Below are 23,960 nucleotides of genomic sequence, written 5' to 3' on the forward strand. Positions count from 1 at the left end.
CAGACAACCTCCAGAACGGGACTGGCGACCCGAACAGTTCCTCCCCCCGACGTTCCGAAATCCGGAAATACCCAAACCTGGGCTTGGGCATTTCCAGATTCGCGATGTCAGAAAGAAGTTCCGAAGTCTGGAAAACGCAAAGTCCAGAACAGACTCGGTCCCGAGGGTTCCGGATTTGGGATGCTGCACTTATAGCACTGTCGACAACACCCTCAGGAAGGGGGGGGAAGACAGCTCCACAACCTCACTCACCCACAGCCAGCCATTTGTTAGGCCTGATCTACCCTTTACAAATCCATGCTGGCTCTATGATCAGCTGAAAATTGAATTTCACAACACAAGTTGAGAAAATATTCAATTTCAGAGCAGCATAGAAATTCCAGTGACCAAGGGATCCCTTGAGTTGGAGCAATTCATCTAGATTCTAAGAATGTGAATGCCACTAGGTGTATATACACACACAAAAGCCTTTATTAAAAAGTTTAAGGGAACATTGGTTGCATAAATTCAAAACGCTGAAAGTGAAGAGTTCTCCCCAGACTGTTATGGATTGGGCTGCAAGATACACATGCATCCAAATCATCCACACAACTGCAATCCAGAGAGACGAATAGTACCAAATCCAAATTTCAATAAAGATGGTCGGAAATACTAAGTCATGAGTTTTCAGAAGTCACATTCCATCAATGGCAATTCAACTGCAACTCCATCCAAGTCTGCCAAAATGTCAGTATTCATGTCAAAATCCATCAAACCTACAAATAAAAAAGGATAGATAGTTTCTTCCTCAAAAAACAGAAAACCCAATGCATAATAAAAAAGGCAATCCTTTTACTCACTGGACTCTTTTACAAGTGAAGGCCATTTCATAGGTGAAGGGATTTTGTTCAGCACTTTTTCCATTAATGCTCCTTCTTGTTCAAGAATAAAGAATGGTAGACCTGTCAGGCAAATGTGATCAAGCTTATGTTCCTCTGGCACGTTAAAGTCTTCAAAGTCTGCAAACAACAAATTTACAGTTTTATAAAAAAATACCCAATTTTTCTTCTCCAATTCTTTCCACAAAATAAAACTAGATAAATTCAGAGCTGTACTACTCTTGATATGCAACATTATATGCAGTCATGTTGTTCGATTCAGTGAAGACTTAAAAGAAAGCAAGTTCTGTCAGGTCTGCCAAAGTTAGATTCCCCTCAAGTAGAGTGTGGTAGGAAAGATCTACATACAAAACTGTGATGCAGTTTTGCACATAAATCTTGTACAATTCTCAACAGTATGGATTTTCACCCACACTTATCTACGTCACAAGTTTCAGCAAGAAAGTTGCTTTTATATAGTGCCTTTCATGACTCCAGGAAATCAAGGTGCTTTACAGTTCTGAATTACATTTTGGAGTGTTGTCACTGTTTTGATGGAGAAATGGGCTGTCAATTTGCTCTCCCCAAAGCCCTGCATCATCTGTTTAAATATTAAAATCACTTTTCCCCCTAAAATCTCTACCACAATTACAATGGCAAAGTATGCAGATTAGAAAAAAAGTTGTAATGTTAATGGATTTCTGCATTTGAAAATAAACATTGAGTCAAAATCCACTCGCTATAAAACAAAATCATCTCTCTTGTACAGGGTGCTTTAAGAGAGCTGGGAGTCACAAGAACATGGGGGGGGCAGGTGAGAAGTGTTGGGAGGTGGAAAAAAGACAGGAGGTCCATGGAAAAACAGGATCACCAATCACTCCATCCCAGAAAGCCTCCCCACCTTATTGTTTCCTTCCAAATATAGCCCTCCACACTTGCTCCAGGTTCTTCAAAAAATAAGTAAACACATGCCAAGAACTTCTATAATGATCTAAAACAGAGTAGCAAAATGAAGAGACCGAGACAGGAGAAATTATAATGGAGGAATAAGGGACCGGCAGGAACTTATAGAAAGCATACCAAAAATAGTGGGGAACTAAGGGGCTAGAGTGAGGAACTGTAATTAAAAGCAGAAAAAATACTTGAGAAACTAATGGGACTAAAAGCCAACAATCCCCTGAATCCAATGGCCTACATCCTAGGGTTCTAAGATGTGGCTGCAGAGATAGTGGATGCATGATGATCGTCCAAAATTCCTTAGATTCTAAAACAGTCCCAGAGGATTGGAAGGTAGCAAATTTAACCCCGTTATTCAAGAAAGGAGCGAGAGAAAAAACAGGGTACTACAGACCAGTTAGCTTGGCATCAGTTGTTGGGAAATTGCAGAATCCATTATTAAGGAAGTGGTAACTTAGGCAGAGTCAACATGGTTTTATGAAAGGGAAATTGTGTTTGACAAATTTATTACATTTTGATGTATCCAGCAGGGTAGGCAAGGGGGAACTAGAGGATGTAGCATATTTGGATTTCCAAAAGGCACAAGATGCCACCACATAAAGGTTGTTACACAAGATAAGGGCTCATGGGGTTGGGGGCGATACCTTAGCATTGATAGAGGATTGGATAACAGACAGAAAACAGTAGGAATACATGGGTCGTTTTCACGTTAACAGGTTGCAACGAGTGGGGTGCCGCAAGATCAGCGCTTGGACCTCAGCTATTTACAATCTATATTAATGACTTAGTTGAAGGGACCAAATATAATGTATCCAAGTTTGCTGACAATACAAAGCTAGGTGGGAAAGTAAGTTGTGAGGACAGAGCCTGTAAAGGGATATTGGCAGGTTAAGAGAGTGGGCAATATAGTGGCAGATGGAGCTGGGGAAATGCGAGGTTAAAAACAGTAGTTGTTTTATTTTAATATATAAATGGTGAGAAACTATTAAATGTTGTTGTTCAGAGAGATTCCAGTCTCCTTAGGTAGGAAACATGTATCATGCAGGTACAGCATGCAATTAGGAAGGCAAATAAGATGTTGGCCTTTATTGCAAGCAGATTGATGTACAAGTGTAAGGAAGTCTTCCTACAATTGTACAGGGCTTTGGTGAGACCATGCCTGAAGTACTGTGCACAGTTTTGGTCTCCTTACATGGAGGAACAACATAAATGCCTTAAAAGGCAGTGCAACAAAGGTGCATCAGACTGATCCCTGGGATGAGGGGGTTTGTCGGAGGAGAGATTGAGCCTATACTAGAGTTTGGAAGAATGAGAGGTGATCTCATTGAAACATACAAGATTCAGAGGGGGATTGACAGGGTAGATGTTGAGAAGCCATTTCCCTTGGCTGGAGTCTAGAACTAGGGATTATAGTCTCAGGATAAGGTGTCAGCCATTTAAGACTGAGGTGAAGTAGAATTTCTTCAGAGGGTTGTGAATCTTTGGAATCCTCAGCCACAAAATGGCTGTGGATGCCGAGTCGTTTATATGCAAGGTTGAGATAAATTTTTGGGCACTCAGGGAATCAAAAAATATGAGGATCAGGCAGGAAAGTAGAGTAGAGGTCAAAGATTAGCCATGATCTTATTGTAGGCTCAAGGGGCCATATGGCCCACTCCTGTTCCTTATGTTCTTATGCAGGAACCCCCAGATAGCAACAATTTGCCTTTAACGTAGTAAAACGTCCCAAAGCACTGTCCACGATTGTTATAAATCAAAATTTAGGCAGATGACCAAATGCTTGGTCAAAGAGGTAGGTTTTAAGGAGCGAGCACATGGGTGAACGGGACTTGGTGTGAGTTAGGATGCGGGCAGCCGAGTTCTGGATGACCAAGTTTATGTAGGATCAAACGTGGGAGGCCAGCCAGGAGTGCATTGGAATAGTCATGTCTAGAGGCAACAAAGGCATGGATGAGAGTTTCAGCAATAGATGAGCTGAGGCAGTGCCAGAGATGGACGATGCTATGGAGGAGGGAATAGGCAGTCTCGCTTATGGTGTGGATGTGATCGGAAGCTCACTTCAGGGGTCAAATACGACATCAAGGTTGTGAACAGTCTGGTTCAGCCTCAGACAGATGCTACGAAGGTTGGAGCTATTGGCTAGGGAACAGAGTTTGTGGTGGGGACTAAAGACAATGGCTTGATCTTCCCAATATTCAGTTGGAGGGAATTTTTGCTCATCCAGTACTGGATGTTGGACAAGCAGTCTGATGAGAGAGTTGGGTGTAATCAGCATAATGTTAAGTGTTTTCTGATGGCACCGAGGGGCAGCATGTAGATGAGAAAATAAAAAGGGGGCCACTTGGGGACAGCAGAGGCAACAATGTGCAGTGCCCACATCTAGTTATATGCACAAAGTTCCTAACTCAGAAAGCAACATCAGTAAAAAGAACCCTTACACTATGCAAAAGATACTTACAGAAAATGACAGATGGGAAGTCAAATAATAGACAATGTGAGCCTGCCCCGTACACCCGCCCTCCAAAAAAAAAAAGCTTGGTTGGCAAGTTACTTTCAACCAATGCAATTTCAGTTCTCATTGTATGTATCCTTTAACTCACTTAACATTTCTATCTCTTTCCTCTTCAACCCACTTCCTCCCAAGTTTTCAGTTTCTTACCAAGAGGATTATATGGAATGAAAGCTTCAATTTCAGGGTAGTCTTCAGACTTTTCAACAGGGCATTTTGGTGGCTCTGAAATGGAAGGCTTTTCTGTGGGCTGGAAGCACAAGTGCTTAAAATCAGCATTTTGTAGGTAATGGTTACAGATGCTTGATTATGCGACATAAAATAGCCTAAGATTTGCTAGTTTAGTATAGATGCACATGTGCCCTCGAGTTGCATCTAATTTATTTTAGATTGGACACAGGAAAAGGAGAAACAATGTCTGAGACCCATTCACACCACATTTAATGCAGAACTTCAATATCTCCCTGATCAAGAGTTTCATCTTTTAAAAAAAGTTACTGTACAAGTGTATAGCTTTGCAACAGAGCCATTCCAAAACTATTTCAACTAATTTGGGGGGAGAAGGGATGAGAGATTAAAAAGCAAGAAGTCCATCTGAACACTAGAAAGGAGTCACTGTTTCAGATGATACTAGAGATGCCTTTGCATTCATTCTATATAGTGTTAAGACTCTATGGCCCCTCATTGTAGATGCAACTTTATAACTGATTAAGCACTTCTTCATTAAAGAACTAGAACTGGAAGTACACAGCTTATTCCCTCTCCTTTGCATACAAGAAAAGACACCCCTGGAAGGACCACAATGCTGCTTTTAAAGATGAAGGTAAAAGAAAATGTATACATTTGACCCCCCCCCTGCACGTAGCCTTCACTCAACCAGGATTTTCCATTCCATTGTCACCTTCTCACTTAAACTTAGAAAAGGGTGTGGGAGCGAAGGCTAAGACAACCCCTCCATTATTCCCCTTTTGTTCAGTATCATTTCCCTGCACACAAGGATCACTAAATAAATTTATAAGAGTGTAATTCTGGGGAAGCAATCCAGTTGACTGATTCTACACTGGACCCCTTAGCTATATGCTCCAAGTACAACCAAATAAAAAATAGCAACCTGCAGAGTTAAACTCATTCAAATGTCAAAACACGCTGTTGTGGAATCATATTGAAACATGGGCAACAATTATTTTTGTTTGGGGAGAAAATACAAATGAAAGTGATTCATCCATCTGAAGTCCTTAGCTCCAATTTGCTTTCAGCTACATCACTTTATGTCAGTGATTTGAAAATACTGCAGATGCTGGAAATTTAAAAAAAGTTGGAAAAGCTTGGCATTCGCAGAGAAATGTAGGATTAACATTTCATGTTGACAACTTTGTCAGAACTGTTTGTCTGACAAAAGGTCATAGATATGAAGTGTATAATAGATAATCAAGGGGCTATAGGGAGGAGGGAACTTAAAACAATCACTATCATCACTGAAGAAAAAGTACTAGGTAAAATAATGGGACGAAAGGTAGACAAGTCCCCTGGACCTGATGCCTCACATCCTAGGGTCTTGAGAAGTGGCTGCAGAGATAGTGGAATCTACCAAAACTCCCTGGATTCTAGAGAGGTCCCAGCAGATTGGAAAACCACAAATGTAGCACCTCTACTAAAAAAAGAAGTAGGGAGACAGAAAGCAGGAAACTATAGACCAATTAGCTAAACATCTGTCATTGGGAAAATGCCAGAGTTCATTATTAAGGAAGCAGTAGCAGGACAGTCGAAAAAGCATAATACAGTCAAGCAGAGTCAGCATGGTTTTAATAAAAGGGAAATTACATTTGACAAATTTTGCTAGATTTCTTGGAGGATGTAACAAGCAGGGTGGATAAGGGAGTAAATATAGAAAATAGGTACAGGAGTAGGCCATTCGGCCCTTCAATAGTGCACCACCATTCAATATCATGCATGATCATTCACCTCAGTATCCCCTTCCTGCTTTCTCTCCATACCCCTTGATCTCTTTAGCCGTAAGGGCCATATCTAACTCCCTCTTGAATATATCTAATGAACTAGAATCAACTCTGTGGTAGAGAATTCCACAGGTTAACAACTCAGTGAAAAGGTTTCTCCTTATCTCGGTCCTAAATGGCTTACCCCTTATCCTTCGACTGTGACCCCTGATTCTGGACTGCCAAAACATCAGGAACATTCTTCCTGCATCAAACCTGTCCAGTCCCGTCAGAATTTTATATATGTTTCTATGAGATCCCCTCTCATTCTTCTAAACTCCACTGAATACAGGCCCAGTCAATCCAGTCTCTCCTCATGTCAGTCCTGCCATCCCAGGAATCAGTCTGGTGAACCTTCATTGCACTCCCTCAATAGCAAGAACGTCCTTCCTCAGATTAGGAGACCAAAACTGCACACAATATTCCAGGTGAGGCTTCACCAAGGTCCTGTACAACTGCACAAGACCTCCCAGCTCCTATACTCAAATCCCCTAGTTATGAAGGCCAACATGCCATTTGCCTTCTTCACCACCTGCTGTACCTGCATGTCAACTTTCAATGACTGATGTACCATGACGCCCAGGTCTCATTGCACCTCCCCTTTTCCTAATCTGCTGCCATTCAGATAATATTCTGCCTTCATGTTTTTGCCACCAAAGTGGATAACCTCACATTTATCCACATTATATTGCATCTGTCATGCATTTGCTCACTCACCTAACTTGTCCAAGTCACCCTGTAGCCTCTTAGCATCCTCCTCACAGCTCACACCACCACCTTGCTTAATGTTATCTGCAAACTTGGATATTACACTCAATTACTTCATCTAAATCAGTGATATATATTGTAAATAACTGGGTTCCCAGCACTGAGCCCTGCGGCACCCCACTAGGCACTGCCTGCCATTCTGAGAAGGATTTGTTTATCCCTACTTCCTGTCTGCCAACCAGTTCTCTATCCACGTCAATGCATTACCCCCAATACCATGTGCTTTAATTTTGCACACCAATCTCTTGTGGGACCTTGTCAAAAGCCTTTTGAAAGTCCAAATACACCACATCCACTGGTTCTCCCTTGTCCACTCTACTAGTTACATCCTCAAAAGATTCCAGAAGATTTGTCAAACATGATTTCCCTTTCATAAATCCATGCTGACTTGGACTGACCCAGTCACTGCTTTCCAAATGCGCTGCTATTTCACCTTTAATAATTGATTCCAACATTTTCCCCACTATTGATGTCAGGCTAACCGGTCTATAATTCCGTGTTTTCTCTCTCCCTCCTTTTTTTTAAAAAAAAAGGAGTGGTGTTACATTAGCTACCCTCCAGTCCATAGAAACTGATCCAGAGTCGATAGACTGTTGGAAAATGATCAAAAATGCATCCACTATTTCTAGGGCCACTTCCTTAAGTACTCTGGGATGCAGACTATCAGGCCCTGGGGATTTATCGGCCTTCAATCCCATCAATTTCCCTAACACAATTTCCTGACAGTCCCCTAGTATTTCCAGAATATATATATATAATATTCTGTTGTTCAATTGGTCTGCCATTTTGGGACCTACATTTGTCTTCACTAATCTTTTTCTCTTCACATATCTATAGAAGTTTTTGCAGTCAGTTTTTATGTTCCCTGCAAGCTTCCTCATATACTCTATTTCCCCCCTCCTAATTAAACCCTTTGTCCTCCTCTGCTGAATTCTAAATTTCTCCCAGTTCTCAGGTTTGCTGCATTTTCTGGCCAATTTATATGCCTCTTCCTTGGATTTAACACTATCCCTAATTTCCCTTGTTAGCCATGGTTGAGCCACCTTCCCTGTTTTGTTTTTACTCCAGACAGGGATGTAAAATTGTTGAAGTTCATCCATGTGCTCTTTAAATGTTTGCCATTGCCTATCCACCGTCAACCCTTTAAGTATCATTCACCAGTCTATTCTAGCCAATTCACATCTCATACCATCAAAGTTAACTTTCCTTAAGTTCAGGACCCTAGTCTGAATTATTATCACTCTCCATCTTAATAAAGAATTCTACCATATTATGGTCACTCTTCCCAAAGGGGCCATGAACAACAAGATTGCTAATTAGACCCCTCATTACACATCACCCAGTCTAGCATGGCCAGCCCTCTAGTTGGTTCCTTGACATATTGGTCTAGAAAGCCATCCCCAATACACTCCAGGAAATCCTCCTTCTCCAGTTTGGTTAGCCCAATCTATATGTAGATTAAAGTCATCCATGATAACTGCTGTACCTTTATTGCACGCATCCCTAATTTCTTGTTTGATGCTGTCCCCAACCTCACTACTACTGTTTGGTGGTCGGTACACAGCTCCCACTAGCGTTTTTTGCCCTTTGGTATTCCGCAGCTCTACCCATACAGATTTCACATCATCCAAGCTAATGTTCTTTCTTACTATTGCGTTAATTTCCTCTTTAACCAACCAGCAATGCTACCCCACCTCCTTTTCCTTTCTGAATATTGAGTTCCCAGCCTTGGTCACCCTGGAGCCATGTCTCCGTAATCCCAATTATATCATTCATTAATAGCTGCCTGCGCAGTTAATTTGTCCACCTTATTACGAATACTCCTCACATTGAGGCACAGAGCCTTCAGGCTTGTCTTTTTAATACAATTTGTCCCTTTAGAATTTTGCTGTATTGTGGCCTTTTTTGATTTTTGCCTTGTATTTCTCTGCCCTCCACTTTTACTTTCCTTCTTTTAACCTTTGGCTTCTGCCCCCATTTTACTTTCCTCTGTCTCCCTGCAAAGGTTCCCATCCCCCTGCAATTTTAGTTTAACCCCTCCCCAACAGCACTAGCAAACACTTCCCCTAGGACATTGGTTCTGGTCCTGCCAAGGTGCAGACTGTCATGTTTGTACTGGTCCCACCTCCCCCAGAACCAGTTCCAATGTCCCAAGAATTTGAATCCCTCCCTCCTGCACCACTCCTCAAGCCATGTATTCATCTTAGCTACCCTGCCATTTCTACGCTGACTAGCATGTGGCACTGGTAGCAATCCTGAGATTACTATCTTTGAGGTACCAGTGGATGTGGTGTATTTGGATTTCCAGAAGGCATTCAATAAGGTGCCACATAAAAGGCTACTGCACAAGATAAGAGTTCACAGGGTTGGGGGTAATATATTAGCATGCATCGAGGATGGCTAACAGAAAAGAGAGTTGGGATAAATGCATTATTTTCAGGTTGGCAAACAGTAACTAGTGGGGTGCCACAGGAATCGATACTGGAGCCTCAACTATTTACAATCTTTATGAAGGGACTGAGTGTAATGTAGCCAATTTTGCTGATGGTACAAAGATGGGTGGGAAAGCAAGTTGAGGAGGACAACAAATCTGCAAAGGGATAGAGAAAGGCTATGAGTGAGCAAACATTTGGAAGATGGGAGTATAATGTTGGAAAGTGTGAGGTTATTGATTTTGGCAGGAAAAATAAAAAAGCAAAGTTATTTTTAAAAAAATGGAGAGATTTGGACTTTCAAAAGGCTTTTGTCAAGGTCCCACACAAGAGATTAGTGTGCAAAATTAAAGCACATGGTATTGACGGTAACTTAGTGATGTGGAATGAGAACTGGTTGGCAGACAGGAAGCAAAGAGTAGGAATAAACAGGTCCTTTTCAGAATGGCAGGCAGTGACTAGTGGGGTACCGCAAGGTTCAGTGCTGGGCCCCCAGCTATTTACAATATACATGAATGATTTAGACAAAGGAATTGAATGTAATATCTCCAAGTTTGCAGATGACACTAAGCTGGGTGGTATTGTGAGCTGTGAGGAGGATGCTAAGAGGTTGCAGGGTGACTTGGACAGGTTAGGTGAGTGGGCAAATGCATGGCAGATGCAGTATAATATGGATGTGTGAGGTTATCCATTTTGGTGGCAAAAACAGGAAGGCAGAATATCATCTGAATGGCAGCAGATTAGGAAAAGGAGGTGCAACGAGATCTGGGTGTCATGGTACATCAGTCATTGAAAGTTGGCATGCAGGTACAGCAGGCGATGAAGGCAGCAAATGGCATTTTGGCCTTCATAGCAAGGGGATTTGAGTATAGGAGCAGGGAGGTCTGACTGCAGTTGTACAGGGCCTTAGTGAGACCACACCTTGAACAGTGTACACAGTTTTGGTCTCCTAATCTGAGGAAGGACATTCTTGCTATTAAGGGAGTGCAGTGAAGGTTCACCAGGCTGATTCGCAGGAAGGTAGGACTGACATATGAAGAGAGGCTGGATCGACTCTGCTTATATTCACTGGAATTAAGAAGAATGAGGGGGATCTCATGGCAACAAAATTGACAGGATTGGACAGGTTAGATGCAGGAAGAATGTTCCCAATGTTGGGGAAATCCAGAACCAGGGGTCAGTCTAAGGATAAGGGATAAGCCATTTAGGAACGAGATGAGGAGAAACTTCTTCACTCAGTTGTGAACCTGTGGAATTCTCTACCACAAAGTTGTTGAGGCCAATTCATTAGATATATTCAAAAAAGAGTGTTAGATGCGGCTCTTATGGCTAAAGGGATCAAGTAGTATAGAGAGAAAGCAGGAATGGGGTACTGAAGTTACATGATCATTTTGAATGGCAGTGCAGGCTTGAAGGGCCGAATGGCCTACTCATGCACCTATTTTCTATGTTTCTATGTTAAAATGCTGCAGTGGAGGGGGACCTGGGGTCCTTGTGCATGAAACAAAGTTAATATGCAGTTACAGCAAGTAATGAGGAAGGCAAATGGAATGTTGGCCATTATTGCAAGGGGGATGGAGTATAAAAGCAGGGACATCCTGCTTCAACTGTACAGAGTATTGGCGAGACCACATCTAGAATACTGTGTACAGTTTTGGTCTCCTTATTTAAGGAGAGATATACTTGCATTGGAGGCAATTCAGAGAAGGTTCACTAGGTTGATTCCTGAGATGAAGGGGTTGAATTATGAAGATTGAGTAAGTTGGGCTTATACTCATAAGAGTTTAGAAGAATGAGAGGTTATCTTATTGAAACATACAAGATACTGAGAGGGCTCGACAAGGTAGATGCAGAGAGGATGTTTCCACTAGTGGGGGAAAATCTAGAATGAAGGGGGTAAGTTTCAGAATAAGGTGGTCACCCATTTAGAACAGAGGAGAAGAGGAGGAATTTCATCTGAGAGTCATAAATCTGTGGAATTCTCTGCCCCAGGAGAGCTGTGGAGGCTGGGTCATTGAATATATTTAAAGGTGGAGATAAGACAGGTTTTTGAATGGTGAGGGAATGAAAGGTTATGGGGAGCAGGCAGGGAAGTGGAGCTGAACCCAAGATTAGATCAGCTATGATCTTATTAAATGGCAGAGCAGGCTCAAGGCACCAAATGGCCTACTCCTGCTTCTTCTTATGTTCTTATGTATCCTGCCTAGCTTGCTAAGCGTTGCCAACATTTTCCATTTAACCAAACTATCTAGTTGGACACATTTACTCAGTATTTAAAAAAAACAATTATTTGTTCCCCACAAATGTTAATACCTTAGCTGTTTTTAAAATTTGTTTGTTACTTTTCCCTTTGTGGACCTTCCCTATTCTCTTTTTCTGTGAGTAATCAGTCATGCTGCCTGCACGCAGCAGACAGTTTACATCACCCAGGGCTTTTCTTGCAGACTGCTGCAAGCGAGGAGTTGCAGTCAACATCTTTCCAGTTTGTGGAGTCTGCAGTAGAGACGTTTCAGTCATAGCTGAAACAAGAAAATAGAATTAGTGTTTTAAATAGTAAAACAAATTCACAAAAGCTCAGTCAATAGTGTAGATATTAGCCTAAATACAAACAAGGGGTCAATATAGTTGACAAGCTTTTGTGAAGAAAACAAGCATTGAGACTACTTTACCATTTTAACAAGTCATTTAGCTGCAGGATAACCTGGCCGTCATTTAAAAAGGCTTAGAATCCAATAGGCCACTTCCAGACAGACAGACATATTTATAATAAATGAGGTTTCCCAACAGAACATATATTCTTTGGTTAGAAAGACTAAAGTACTTCAATTACTGGGATATAAAAAGTTCCACACAGGTACAAAGTTCTGCATTAAACCAGATACAAACTTCAAGATCAAGATGTTACCTTAATGCAAAGCTTAGTTTATGACCTCATAGCAAGTTATTGAAATTTCCCTTGTTCAAGTGCACATTAATAGAAAGAAGATAAAATACTTACATGAAACAGAAAGTAGCTTTGGATGGTTCTTTGTATGGGTACTCAAGAGCTCATTTTCTTTCTCCATAAATATTCTCACTGCCATTTTAGTTAGAGATCACTATAAAAAAATATTTAATGCCACTGTAATTGATTTTTTTTTATAGAATGTGAAGAACTTGAACAGAAAATTTAGGATTTTTCTGATTAGTAAACCAGTGATAAAATTTGGTAAACCAGTGATAAAATTTGCTAGAAATATTAAGCACTAGACATTTAACTCACAATTTTAACTTGGAGCAGTACGTAATAAGAAAAGCCAAGTATTTGTAAAACATTTCCACACAATACAGAACTGTTGTATCTATGGCTAGAGTGCCTGAAGAGAACTTCATTTTCCCTCCCTGAAGGATCACACACACATTGCTCTTTAGAAATGCCACACAAATCTCATTTGAGATAGGAGTCATGTATGCACCCCAGCAGGTGGGCTTCCTAAAGTTCTTCAGGTGACAACCACATTACGTTGAAAACACTCTTCGTTTCAAAAAGGATCACAAAAGTGATTAGTTGCAGCTCACTCACGATACTGACCACAGCCCATTTCCGAGTGGTCAGGTAACTCAGCGAATTACGAGTCACGTGAATGTATTTATTTCCTTTTCCCTATACTGACAGGCACCGAATAGCTACAGCAGAATACGGTCTACATGAGAATTTTAACATTTTATAAATCAAATTGTAAGGTCCATATCAGAAGTCTCATTTTACCGGCTGCTATGTTTTAAAAACATTTGTCGGTCATTTTGGAAACTAAATGTCATTATTCCCTAAATACCAATTTCTCCAGACCACCTAATGCAAACAGCCTAAAGCGCCAAAGTATATGCTCAAACACTCAACTCATTTTCACAGTTTAAAATTAAACACTTATCAAACTTTATGACAAAATTAAACCGGACTAACCACTCCAGTTATAGTCACTATAAAACTCAGCACCATCCCGCCACAACTGTTTTAAATGATGCCGAGCGACAAGCTGGCGGTTGATTGGATCAAATTAATCAGACAAGGAAAGCAGAAGATCGCAGAGCTTTAAAATGCTCAAGTCCCGAACAAGGGCACCCCCTGCAGGCCGGAGGGCTAAAATAAGCGGGAACAGTTTGAGCCAAGGCTGACTGATACCGTGGCATTTTGCAACCACTTAAGAGAATCTTCTCTATGCATTCATTTGTTTCAAAGTGTTTGGAATGATGGCGAGATGGATTGAATATATATATATTTGATGTGAATGACTTATTTTAGCTCTTGCGCACGTCAATCCTGCATAGTCTATTAGAAATTCAAATTAACAACGGTTCTGAGTTGTTGGGTTCAGGTGTAAATTATTTTTAGAGTCTGAAATCTACAGTACAGTAAAGCAGCAAGGCATTGTGCAGGATGTAGTGGCACACTACGCTTCTCGGCACTTCGCTTTTTTGTTTGATTTAGAGTAAGAAAAGGGAAAATGAGAGTTTGTAAAGTAGGACCACCCAGGATCGGAAATGTTAATTCGGTTTTTCTCTCCACAGATGCTGCCTGACCTGCTGAGATTCCAGCATTCTGTTTTTATTGCATATTCCAGCATCTGCCGTATTTTGCTTTTGTATTTGAGTTAAAAGTAAACTTGGGCCGAGCAGTCCACTAAGCCCACTTTTTGAGACAGAATCCAGCGAGATTATGCAGAAATTTCAACCAGTAATGAATACACATAAAGAACATAAACATAGAAACATAGAAAATAGGTGCAGGAGTAGGCCATTCGGCCCTTCTAGCCTGCACCGCCATTCAATGAGTTCATGGCTGAACATTCAACTTCAGTACCCCATTCCTGCTTTCTTGCCATACCCCTTGATCCCCCTAGTAGTAAGGACCTCATCTAACTCCTTTTTGAATATATTTAGTGAATTGGCCTCAACAACTTTCTGTGGTAGAGAATTCCACAGGTTCACCACTCTGGGTGAAGAAGTTCCTCCGCATCTCGGTCCTAAATGGCTTACCCCTTATCCTTAGACTGTGACCTCTGGTTCTGGACTTCCCCAACATTGGGAACATTCTTCCTGCATCTAACCTGTCTAACCCCGTCAGAATTTTAAATGTTTCTATGAGGTCCCCTCTCATTCTTCTGAACTCCAGTGAATACAAGCCCAGTTGATCCAGTCTTTCTTGATAGGTCAGTCCCGCCATCCCGGGAATCAGTCTGGTGAACCTTCGCTGCACTCCCTCAATAGCAAGAATGTCCTTCCTCAGGTTAGGAGACCAAAACTGTACACAATACTCCAGGTGTGGCCTCACCAATGCCCTGTACAACTGTAGCAACACCTCCCTGCCCCTATACTCAAATCCCCTTGCTATGAAGGCCAACATGCCATTTGCTTTCTTAACCGCCTGCTGCACCTGCATGCCAACCTTCAATGACTGATGTACCATGACACCCAGGTCTCTTTGCACCTCCCCTTTTCCTAATCTGTCACCATTCAGATAATAGTCTGTCTCTCTGTTTTTACCACCAAAGTGGATAACCTCACATTTATCCACATTATACTTCATCTGCCATGCATTTGCCCACTCACCTAACCTATCCAAGTCGCTCTGCAGCCTCACAGCATCCTCCTCGCAGCTCACACTGCCACCCAACTTAGTGTCATCCGCAAATTTGGAGATACTACATTTAATCCCCTCATCTAAATCATTAATGTACAGTGTAAACAGCTGGGGCCCCAGCACAGAACCTTGCGGTACCCCACTAGTCACTGCCTGCCATTCTGAAAAGTACCCATTTACTCCTACTCTTTGCTTCCTGTCTGACAACCAGTTCTCAATCCATGTCAGTACACTACCCCCAATCCCATGTGCTCTAACTTTGCACATCAATCTCTTGTGAAATAGGAACAGGAGTAACCTCTTATCGATTAAGGAACCGTCCATTTCTGTCTTAAATTTATTCAATGTCCCAGCTTCCACAGCTCTCAGACAGTGAATTCCACAAATTCAAAACCCTCAGAAGAAATTTCTTCTCATCTCGGTTTTAAATGGGCGTCCCCTTATTCTAGTTCTAGTCTCCCCCATCAGTGGAAACATCCTCTCTGAATCCACCCTGTCAAGCCCCCTCATAATCTTATATGTCTTGATAAGATCACCTCTCATTCTTCTGAATTCCAATGAGTAGAGGCCCAACCTACTCAACCTTTCCTCACAAGTCAACCCCCTCATCGCTGGAATCAACCTAGCCTCCTGAACTGCCTCCAAAGCAAGTATATCCTTTCGTAAATATGGAAACCAAAACTGCACGCAGTATTCCAAGTGTGGCCTCATCAATACCTTATATAGCTGTAGTAAGACTTCCCTGCTTTTATACTCCAGCCCCTTTGCAATAAAGGCTAAGATATCATTGGCCTTCCTGATCACTTGCTGTACCTGCATACTATCTGTAGTGTATGGAGAAAGAGTCAGACTGACTACTGTGAGCTCAAAGTAAAGTGTGACCGTAGTCTTTTAGTTCAGGTCTCCAGAGTGCCTCTCCAACCTGTGAAGCCTTTTTAAATACCTGTGCTCCCAAGGGATTATGGGATCCCTTGGGACTCCGGGGAATGAGCCCTCTGGTGGCTGTACAGAGTAAATACAAGTCCACACATAACAACATTCCCCCCCCCCCAAAATCAATAGGGTAACTATTTACAATGCGAGTCGATCTGGGGCCCTTCTTGCCCTGGTTGATTGTCTTGGTGTGAAAGCTGGTGTTGTTGAATCATTTGTTGGGCTCTCGCTGGGCTGCTGTGCAGCTGGCCTTGCTGCCTGGTGTGTTGGCCCTGCAGGGCTGCTGTGGATGATGGGTTCTGCTTCGTGGTCAACCATGGTGCCGGTTGCCACTGGTGTGTATGTTGGGGGATCAAAAAAAGGTAGGGTCCAAGGTGGGTTGCTCAGGGTAGTCCGTGATTCGGAGTTTGATTTGGTCCAAGTGTTTCAGGTGAATGAGTCCATTTGAAACTTTGACCCAAAACACCCTGCTCCCCTCTTTGGCCACAACAGTGCCAGGAAGCCACTTGGGACCTTGTCTCGTGCAGTAGCTAAGCAGGACTCTGGATAGGCGAGTCTGCAGTGAGCCTTCAGTTACCGTCTTCAAGCCTTGCTTGATGGTTTGCACTGCTCGCTCTGCCTGACCATTGGACGCTGGTTTAAACGGGGCAGATGTGACAAGTTTGATCCAGTTACGGGTCATGAATTCTTTGTACTCAGCACTGGTAAAACATGGCCTGTTGTCACTCACCAGAACATCAGGTAAGCCGTGAGTGGCAAACATGGCCCACAGGCTTTCAGTAGTGGCAGCGGACGTGCTAGCCGACATTATCTCACATTCAATCCCCTTGGAGTATGCGTCTACAACCACAAGGAACATTTTACCCAAGAACGGGCCTGCACAATCGACGTGTACCCTAGACCATGGTTTGGAGGGCCAAGACCATAAACTTAGTGGTGCCTCCCTGAGTACATTGCATAACTGCGAGCATGTATTACATCTGTGTACGCAGGACTCTAAGTCTGCATCGATACTGGGCTACCACACGTGGGATCTGGCTATCGCTTTCATCATTATGATGCCTGGGTGGGTACTGTGGAGGTCATTGATAAAGGTGTCTCTTCACTTCTTGGGGACCACAACGCGATTACCCCACAGAAGGCAGTCTGCCTTTTTAGACGTTTCATCTTTGTGCCACTGGAACGGCTTTATCTCTTCCTGCATTTCCACTGGGACACTGGACCAGCTCCCATGAAGCATACAGCTTTTGACTAGAGATAATAAGGGGTCCTGGCTTGTCCAGGTTTTGATCTGCCGGGCAGCGACAGGTGATTGCTCACGCTCAAATGCTTCCATAACCATGGCTAGATCTGCAGGCTGCGCCATTTCCACCCCCGTGGTGGGCAATGGCAGCCTACTAAGAGCATCGGCGCAGTTTTCTGTGCTTGGCCTGTGGCGGATGGTGTAGTTGTATGCGAACAACGTGAGCACCCATCTCTGGATGCGGCCCGATGTGTTGGTATTTATCCCTTTACTCTCAGAAAACAGGAATATAAGTGGCTTATGGTCAGTTTCCAATTCGAATTTTAGCCCAAACAGGTATTGATGCATTTTCTTTACCCCATAGACACACGCTAACGCTTCTTTTTCAATCATGCTGTAGGCTCTCTCGGCCTTAGACAGACTCCTGGATGCATAAGCAACCGGTTGCAGTTTCCCGAAATCATTAGCTTGTTGCCTGACGCCATATGACGACGCATCACATGCTAGTGCCAAACACTTACATGGATCATACAACACAAGCAATTTGTTTGAGCATAACAATTTTCTCACTTTTACAAAGGCATTTTCTTAGTTTTTGCCTCAAACACATTTGTCCCCTTTTCGTAGTAAGATGTGTAGTGGTTCTAGCAAGATGCTGAGACCTGGTAAGAAGTTACCAAAGCAGTTCAAGTTTTCCAGAAACGAGCACAGCTCCGTCACGTTCTGTGGCCTCGGTGCGTTCTCGATTGCCTCAGTCTTCGCGCTGGTGGGCCTGATGCCGTCTGCCGCAATCCTCCTTCCCAGGAACTCTACTTCAGGTGCCAGGAAAACACACTTCGAGCGTTTTAACCTGAGCCCAACGCGGTTGAGTCGACTAAGAACCTCCTCCAGGTTCTGCAGATGCTCGACTGTGTTCCGACCAGTAACCAAGATGTCGTCCTGGAAGACCACGGTGTACGGGACTGATTTCAGTAAACTTTCCATGTTTCTCTGGAATATCGTCACCGCTGATCGATGCCTGTTTGGATTCCAGTTATAAACAAAAAGACCTTTGTGCGTGTTGATGCAGGTGAGGGCCTTCAATGATTCCTCCAGTTCCTGCGTCATGTAGGCTGAAGTCAGATCCAGCTTTGTGAATGTCTTTCCTTCCGCCAGCATTGCAAAGAGGTCGTCGGCTTTTGGTAGTGGTTATTGGTCCTGCAGGGAGAAACGATTGATAAGTTACTTTGTAATCGCCACAGATTCGGACGGTGGCGTCTCCCTTGAGGACTGAAACAATAGGACTGGCCCACTCGCTGAACTCGATCGATGAGATGATGCCTTCTCTTTGTAGCTGGTCTAGCTCGATCTCTACCCTTTCTCTCATCATATACGGTACTGCTCTCGTCTTGTGATGAATGGGTCACGCCCCCGGAATTAGGTGGATCTGCACTTTTGCTCCTTGGAATTTCCCGATGCCTGGTTCGAACGGCGAAGGAAATTTGTTTAAGAACTGGGCACACGAAGTGTCATCAGCAGGCGATAGCGCTCGGATGTCGTCCCAGTTCCAGCGTATCTTTCCCAGACAGCTCCTGCCGAGCAGCGTGGGACCATCACCCAGTACCATCCAGAGTGGTAGCTTGTACACCGCTCCATCGTAGGAGACCTTTACGGTAGCACTGCCGATTACAGGAATCAGTTCTTTTGTGTAAGTTCTTAGTTTCTTCCAAATTGGAGCCAAGACTGGCCTCGAGGCCTTGTTGCACCACAACCTTTCGAAAGTCTTTTTGCTGATGAACTGGCTTGCGTCCGTGTCCAGCTCCATTGACACCGGGAGTCCATTTAGTTCAACATTCAGCATTATTGGGGGACAATTCGTGAAGAATGTGTCCACCCCCGTGTACCTCTGCCTCCTCTTTGAGGCTCTGTTTCATCATGATCCTCCTCTGCAACCTGGTGGTTTGCAGGTTTAACAGGCTTAGCAGCTCGCCTGCACACTCGTTGGAAGTGTCCCATTGTTCCACAGCCCTTGCAAATATATCCTTTGAATTGGCATGAATGGAAACAATGATCACTCCGCAGCACCAACAAGGTGTTAATGCCTTGTATTCATCACCCTTGATGGTGGACTCAAGACACCTGCAGATGTATGGCTGCACGTATGTGTGACCGGCCCTGTACATTACGATTCAAAAACAACATCACTTTGTTCACACTACTTGTAGCAGCATGTGTGTACTGAGAGATTTGCTTAGTATTGTCACTGGTGGCAATGAACGCTTGGGTTATCGCTATGGCCTTACTCAAGGTTGGGGTCTCTACAGTCAAAAGTTTGCGAAGTATGGTTTCGTGGCCAATGCCAAGTACGAAAAAGTCTCAACCATGTGCTCCAAATGTCCTTCAAATTTGCAATGTCCTGCAAGGCGTCTTAGCTCAGTGACATAACTCGCCACTTCCTGGCCTTCAGATCTTGCCATCAGAACGCTTTTCTTCGGGTTCAAATGCTCTCAGACCAGTGTGCACAAATCGTCGTACGATTTCTCCATGGGTTTTGCTGGAGTGAGCAGATTCTTCATGAGGCCATACGTTGGTGCCCCACAGACAGTGAGGAGGATCGCCCTTCATTTGGCAGCACTCTCTTCCCCATCTAGCTCGTTGGCCACAAAGTATTGGTCGAGTCGTTCTGCAAAAGTTTCCCAATCATCTCCCTCCGAAAATTTCTCCAGGATGCCCACTGTTCTCTGCATCTTTGGGTTCGCTATCTGTAGCTCGTCGCCAGTTGTAGTGTATGGAGAAAGAGTCAGACTGAACACTGAGCTCAAAGTAAAGTGTGCCCTTAGTCTTTTATTGCAGATCTCCAGATTGCTTCTCCAATCTGTGAAGCCTTCTTAAATACCTGTGCTCCTAAAGGAATATGGGATCCCTTGGGACTCCAGGGAATGAACCCTCCGGTGGCTGTACAGAGTAAACACAAGTCCACATATATAACACTATCCTTTTGTGCTTCATGCACAAGTACTCCCAGGTCCCGCTGTACTGCAGCACTTTGCATTTTTTCTGCCAAAGTGCATGACCTCACACTTTCCTACATTATACTCCATCTGCCAAATTTTTGCCCACTCACTTAGCCTGTCTATGTCCTTTTGCAGATTTTGTATGTCCTCCTCACTCATTGCTTTTCCTCCCACCTTTGTATCGTCAGCAAACTTGGCTACGTTACACTCAGTCCCTTCTTCCAAGTCGTTAATATAGATTGTAAATAGTTGGGGTCCCAGCACTGATCCCTGCGGCACCTCACTAGTTACTGGTTGCCAACCAGAGAATTAACCATTTATCCCAGCTCTCTGTTCTCTGTTAGCCAATCCTCTATCTATGCTAATATATAATCCCCAACCCCGTGAACTTTTATCTTGTGCAGTAACCTTTTATGTGGCACCTTGTCAAATACCTTCTGTAGTGTATGTAGGCACCTTTCGTAATGACTCCACGAGGCAGGATATGATACTTAAACTGTGTAGACCTGTAGTCTTATTTGCAGCTCCTGAGTGAGGATAACAGGCTGTGAGTTCCTTTTTATACTGGTTACCTGCAGTGTGCAGGTAACCCTTAGGTCTCCAGCAGCAGCACCCTCTGGTGTACAGATAAGGTATGTACAGTATAAGGGTACATTCAGTGTGGCATAACAGTGTTACAGACATCACACCGTAAACAGGCATACACAACATCTTCTGGAAATCAAAATACATCACATCCACTGGTTCCCCTTTATCCACCCTGTTCGTTACACCCTCAAATAACTCCAGCAAATTTGTCAAACATGACTTCCCCTTCATAAATCCATGCTGACTCTGCCTGACTGAATTTTGCTTTTCCAAATGTCCTGCAACTGCTTCTTTAATAATGGACTCCAACATTTTCCCAACCACAGATGTTAGGCTAACTGGTCTACAGTTTCCCGCTTTTTGCCTGCCTCCTTTTTTAAAATAGGGGGATTACATTTGCAGTTTTCTAATCTGCTGGGACCTCCCCAGAATCCAGGCAATTTTGGTAAATTACAACCAATGCATCCACAATCCCTGCCGCTATTTCTCAAGACCCTAGGATGCAAGCCATCAGGTCCAGGGGAACCACCTCCTTTGTGATTGTGATTGTGTTAAGTTTCCCGCCCCTCCCTCCCCCCCCCCCCCCCCCCACCGCCTGCCCCCAAACTATCCATTGTCAGAATATTGTTAGTGTCCTCATCCGGAAAGACTGATACAAAATATCTGTTCAGAGTTTCTGCCATCTCCATGTTCCCCATTACTAATTCCCCGGTCTCGTCCTCTAAGGGACCAACATTTACTTTAGCCACCCTTTTCCTTTTTATGCACCTATAGAAACTCTTGCTATCTGTTTTTATATTTTGCGCTAGTTTACTTTCATTGTGTATCCTCCCTTTCTTAATCATTTTTTTAACATCGTTCTTTGCTGGCTTTTAAAAGCTTCCCAGTCTTCTGTCCTCCCACTAGTTTTGGCCACTTTGTGTGCCCTTGTTTTTAAATTGGATACCATCCTTTATTTCTTTAAAGCTGGAGTTGCACTCTGTAGTTTGAATAAAAATGTGGATTTATCTGTGATTTTGTTTACAACTATACAATTATTATGGTTTTATGACAGTGATGTAGGATTCTGATAAAGGGGAACAGCTAAAAGATGGGTTTGGAGGGAGAGACCGTTCTAGTGGCTGTGATTTTAATGATATCAGTTGGTCAGAACAGTGGCAAATGGAATTTAATCTGAAAAAGTGTGAGGTGATGCATTTGGAGAGTACGAACAAGCGAATACACATTAAATATTTTGTATCTGTCTTCACAGTAGAAGACGCAAAATGCATACCTAAAATGGTGGGGAACCAAGAACTATGCGGATGAGAAACTTAATGTAATTAATACAAGTAAAGAAAAACTACTACAGTAACTAATGGGACCAAAAGTCGACTGACGGCCTACATCCTATGGTTCTAATAGAGGCAGCTGCCGAGATAGCGAATGCATTGGTTATGATCTTCCAAAATTCCCCAGATTCTAGAACGGTCCCAGCAGATTGGAAGGTAGCAAATGTAACACCGCTATTCAAGTCATGAGGGAAGAGAAAAAACAGGTAACTATAGGCCAGTTAGGCTGACATCAATCATCTGGAAAATACTGGAATCCATTGTTAGGGAAGTGGTATTAAGCACTTAGAAAATCATAACATGATTAGCTGAGTCAACATGGTTTTATGAAAGGGAAATCATGATTGACAAATTTATTAGTTTTTTGAGGATGTAACTAACAAGGTAGATATAGGGAAACCAGTGGATGTCATATATTTAGATTTCCAAAAGACATTCGATAAGGTACCACATAAAAGATTGTTATTAGCATGGATAGAGGATTGGTTAATGGACAGAAAATAGAGGGTAGGGATAAATGGGTCATTTTCCAGTTGGCAGGCTGTAACTAGTGGGGTGGCGCAAGGATCAGTGCTTGGGTCTCAGCTATTTCTTCTTTCTTTAGCAGTCCCTCGGAGTCGAAGATGATTTGCGTCCACACTAATATAAGTTATCAGGTAACTGATGAGTCCAATGCAGGACCTAGTCTCTGTCACAGGTGGGGCAGACAGTGGTTGAAGGGACGGTGGGTGGGGTGCTTGGATTGTTGTGCGCTCCTTCCGCTTGGCTTCTGCGAGCTCCCGGCAAAGAGACTCACGGTATTCAGCACCTTCCCAGATGCTTCTCCTCCACTTTGGACCAGGGATTCCCAGGTGTTGGTGGGGATGTTGCACTTCAAGGAGGCTTGGAGGGTGTCCTTGAAGCGTTTCCTCTGCCCATCTGAGACTCACTTGCCGTGTCGGAGCTCTGAGTAGAGCACTTGTTTTGGGAGTCTAGTATCAGGCATGCAGACTATCTATATTAATGACTTAGATGAAGGAACAGAGTGCAATATATCTATGTTTGCTGATGATACAAAGCTAGGTGGGAAAATAAGCTGTGAGGACAAAGAGCCTGCAAAGGGATATAGACAGGTCAAGTGAGTGAGCAATAAGGTGGCAGATGGAGTATAATATGGGGCAGTGTGAGATTATTCACTTTGGTAGGAAGAACAGAACAGAAAACAGAATATTTTTTAAATGGTGAGAAACTGGTGTTCAAAGAGATTTAGGGGTCCTCATACAGGAAACACAGAAAGTCAGCCTGCAGGTACAGCAAGCAATTAGGAAGGCAAATGGCATGTTGGCCTTTATTACAAGTGGGTTGAAGTACAAGAGTAAGGAAGTCTTACTACAATTGTACAGGGCTGAGTGAGACCACACCTTGAGTACTGTGCACAATTTTGATCTCCTTATCTGAGGAAGGACATATTTGCCTTCGAGTCAGTGCAACAGAGGTTCACTAGATTGATTCATGAGATGAGAGGATTGTCCTAGGAGGAGAGATCGAGTAGATTGGGCCAATACTCTCTGGAGTTTAGGAGAAGATCTCATCGGATACTGAGGGGGATTGACAGGGTAGAATCAGACAGGTTGTTTTACGTGGCTGGAGAGTCTAGAACTAGGGGGCATAGTCTCAGGATAAGGGGTCGGCCATTTAAGACTGATATGAGGAGAAAATTCTTCATTCAGAGGATTGTGAATCGTTGAATTTCTCT

General features: G+C 43.2%; 1 protein-coding gene across 2 annotated transcripts in view; it reads right to left on the reverse strand.

Annotated features, from left to right (window-relative positions):
• Positions 1–453: 453 nt before the first annotated feature.
• pttg1 (PTTG1 regulator of sister chromatid separation, securin) overlaps positions 454–23,960 on the reverse strand; it is a 42,313-nt gene continuing 18,806 nt past the window's right edge. Inside the window, exons 1-6 of one of the 2 annotated variants that reach the window (XM_070877262.1) lie at positions 13,461–13,549; positions 12,516–12,615; positions 11,831–12,036; positions 4,474–4,573; positions 840–998; positions 454–755 (exon numbers count right to left, since the gene is read on the reverse strand). In XM_070877262.1, the coding sequence (XP_070733363.1) occupies positions 667–755; positions 840–998; positions 4,474–4,573; positions 11,831–12,036; positions 12,516–12,600 (639 nt within the window). In that variant the 5' untranslated portion in view covers positions 12,601–12,615; positions 13,461–13,549 and the 3' untranslated portion in view covers positions 454–666. Of the gene's footprint in view, positions 756–839; positions 999–4,473; positions 4,574–11,830; positions 12,037–12,515; positions 12,616–13,460; positions 13,550–23,960 lie in introns of those variants that run through there. The other variant, XM_070877261.1, reaches the window with a different exon arrangement.

Source organism: Pristiophorus japonicus, chromosome 4, assembly GCF_044704955.1.
Source record: "Pristiophorus japonicus isolate sPriJap1 chromosome 4, sPriJap1.hap1, whole genome shotgun sequence".
Lineage (NCBI taxonomy): Eukaryota > Metazoa > Chordata > Chondrichthyes > Pristiophoridae > Pristiophorus > Pristiophorus japonicus.